The following is a 2,331-nucleotide window of genomic DNA, read 5'->3' as shown; positions in this document are numbered from 1 at the left end:
TACCTGCTTTACAGGCAGCAACACAGATGGCCAGCAAGGCCAAAGACAGACTTCCCCTCTGAGAATCTGAGTTGCTGACACATGATTTTCCTTAAAAGATCTAAAGAAAAGAAGCCTCTGTCCCCATACACTTTCTACAATAGCATATAGTCATAGGGACCCTGCTAGGTGTAACGCAATGCCCCAGCTGCTATAAAGATTTCAGCCCACATATGATTTGTGTTTCCCAAAGCAGGATGCAGTGGCACCGCTCATAAGACCAACATCATCTTCACAGTCAAGTCCTTGCAGCATCAAGGTCTGTTTGCTCAAAAAAGCATTTTTCTTAACTATGTTACTAATAAAGTCTCAAATCACTCAGGCCAAAAGAAGGTTAGAAGTGTTATGCAGCTATTTACCCCCCATGCTAGTTGTGTGGCAGCCATCTCCCACAGAGGCCTTGCCCTTTTCACACTCCCTTTCTCATGCAGGAACACAAAGCTGCAATGTTTGGGTTGCAAACACCATTAAATGCCCTCTTCAGCCCCCAACAGCATAGAAATATTTTCTTTTACAAGTTCAGATCAAAGCATTTCTACTAATCCTAGGATTTATTAAAACAAACATTGTAGGCATGAGACAGTCAACAGCCTCCCTTTCGTAAGATTCTTTGGAGACGGTTCTGATGTCCTACTGTTTACTGATCCACCCCTAATTAATCTTCAGTTGTTCAGCTGCAAATTCAGCAAGTCCACCTGCTCCTTCCCCACCCAGCAGACGTTCCTTTCTCCCCAGTTTTGAGCTGTAATGACAGCACCACACAGCCCCTGTCCGGAGAACAAGGTGGCTTGCTTGAAAAGCTAGATATCCCATCGCGATGTTACAAGAGTGCACCACACACATTTGGAGCAGAAGTCTAAACTTTCCCCAGATGAGTAATTAAAAGCAGTCATTAAGTGCTCTCAAGGAGTTGCATTGTCTTTATCCTTCCCTGCAGTCAAGGTAATTGCCTTTGATCCAGTAACAGATCTGTGCGTATTTGAGGGGTGTGATGCGAACAGCCACATTGAAATCCTGGGGGGTGCCATTCATGTCCACCCACTGATGGCCTGAAAATATGCCAATAATTTTACGCTCCCATTTGTGATTCTGCCTCTTCCACATCCTCACATACACCCCAGAGCCACTCGCACCCGGCTGGGCATCACACTGCTGGTATAACAGGTCATACGTTTCATCTTTGACATCACAGAAACGATAAACCAGGTTTCCTGGGCGATCGTTATCGTAGCCAGAGAAGTGAATCCGCCCACCGGGCAAGTGTCGTGCTGGTGGGCTCACACCTATCTTCATAAACTTTCTTTTATGAGGCTTCTTCAGTTCCAGCAAAGCATAGTCATAATCCATGCCAATGTCATTGGCATTGCCTTTGATCCATCCTTTGGGGACGTGTGTCCGTTTCACTCGGATCCACTGGAATTTCATTTTCTCAGGCATTGCTGAGTTGGTGATATTGGCCCCTTTGCTGCCATCTTTCAGTTTGGGCTTTAGGAACCCCACCCGCAGTTTCTGAGCTCCTTTGACATAACTCTTGCCATCATGGATACAATGAGCAGCAGTAAGAACATGCTTTTCAGCCACGAGCGTCCCTGTGCAACCTGTAGATAGCTTCACTGATGTGGAGAATGGGTAATTCAACAAGAAGTCTTTCCCAAAAATGCTAAACCTGCTGTCATAGCCATAGATCTGCCTCTTAGTTCGAGATCTGCCTTGAGACCCACCACCGCTGTTGCTCAGAATATATATGCCCACTTCAGTTTCAGTGAGGCTACCGTTAGCATACAAGGTTTCATAGGACAAGTAGTTCTTCACTTCTTCATAAGTTGGCAGCGGGGAACTTTTATGGCACGCTGGGCCACAGGGAGATACCACTTCCAGTCTGGCTTCAGCATCAAACTGTGGTTTGTCCAAGTTAAGTGTAGACTGTGGCAGGATAACTGGAACTCGGTAAGATGGCCAAGTTGGCTTCCAGTGAGAACTGGAGGGCACCACATCTTTAGCAGCACACAAAAGGAGGATTAAAGTGGACAAGCCTGCCATTCTGAACGCCAGTCTGTGGAAAGCAAAAGGAAGTCCAGTTACTTACCCAAACAGGTTGCAAGATTAATCTACCTTGCTAAGTAATGGCTTGCTAACCAAGAATAATAAAATAAAGGTCAAGAGACTTGAACAGAGCCAACTATCATTTAAATCCTTCAGCTTCTCAGCCTTAAACTAATACCTTAAGATGTATCCTAAACCAAGTGACTCTGGTTAAAACTGAAATATGGTGTGCTTAACCTTTAGATGTGC

The 2,331-nt window shown here is 45.2% G+C and overlaps 1 protein-coding gene across 1 annotated transcript; it reads right to left on the bottom strand.

Moving 5' to 3' along the window:
* Positions 1-286: 286 nt before the first annotated feature.
* PRSS23 (protease, serine, 23) lies at positions 287-2,083 on the bottom strand. Its single transcript, XM_010004411.1, has one exon. The coding sequence runs from the start codon at positions 2,077-2,079 to the stop codon at positions 961-963; it is 1,119 nt and encodes a 372-aa protein (XP_010002713.1). The 5' UTR covers positions 2,080-2,083; the 3' UTR covers positions 287-960.
* Between the last annotated feature and the right edge of the window lie 248 nt (positions 2,084-2,331).

This window comes from Chaetura pelagica, unplaced genomic scaffold (genome assembly GCF_000747805.2).
Source record: "Chaetura pelagica isolate M959 unplaced genomic scaffold, ChaPel_1.0 scaffold59, whole genome shotgun sequence".
NCBI classification, from domain to species: Eukaryota; Metazoa; Chordata; class Aves; order Apodiformes; family Apodidae; genus Chaetura; species Chaetura pelagica.
This window is presented reverse-complemented; position numbering and strand designations above follow the sequence as displayed.

Excerpts from the sequence above, each read along its gene's own strand:
- PRSS23 (XM_010004411.1), bottom strand. The coding sequence starts at position 2,079 with ATGGCAGGCTTGTCCACTTTAATCCTCCTTTTGTGTGCTGCTAAAGAT.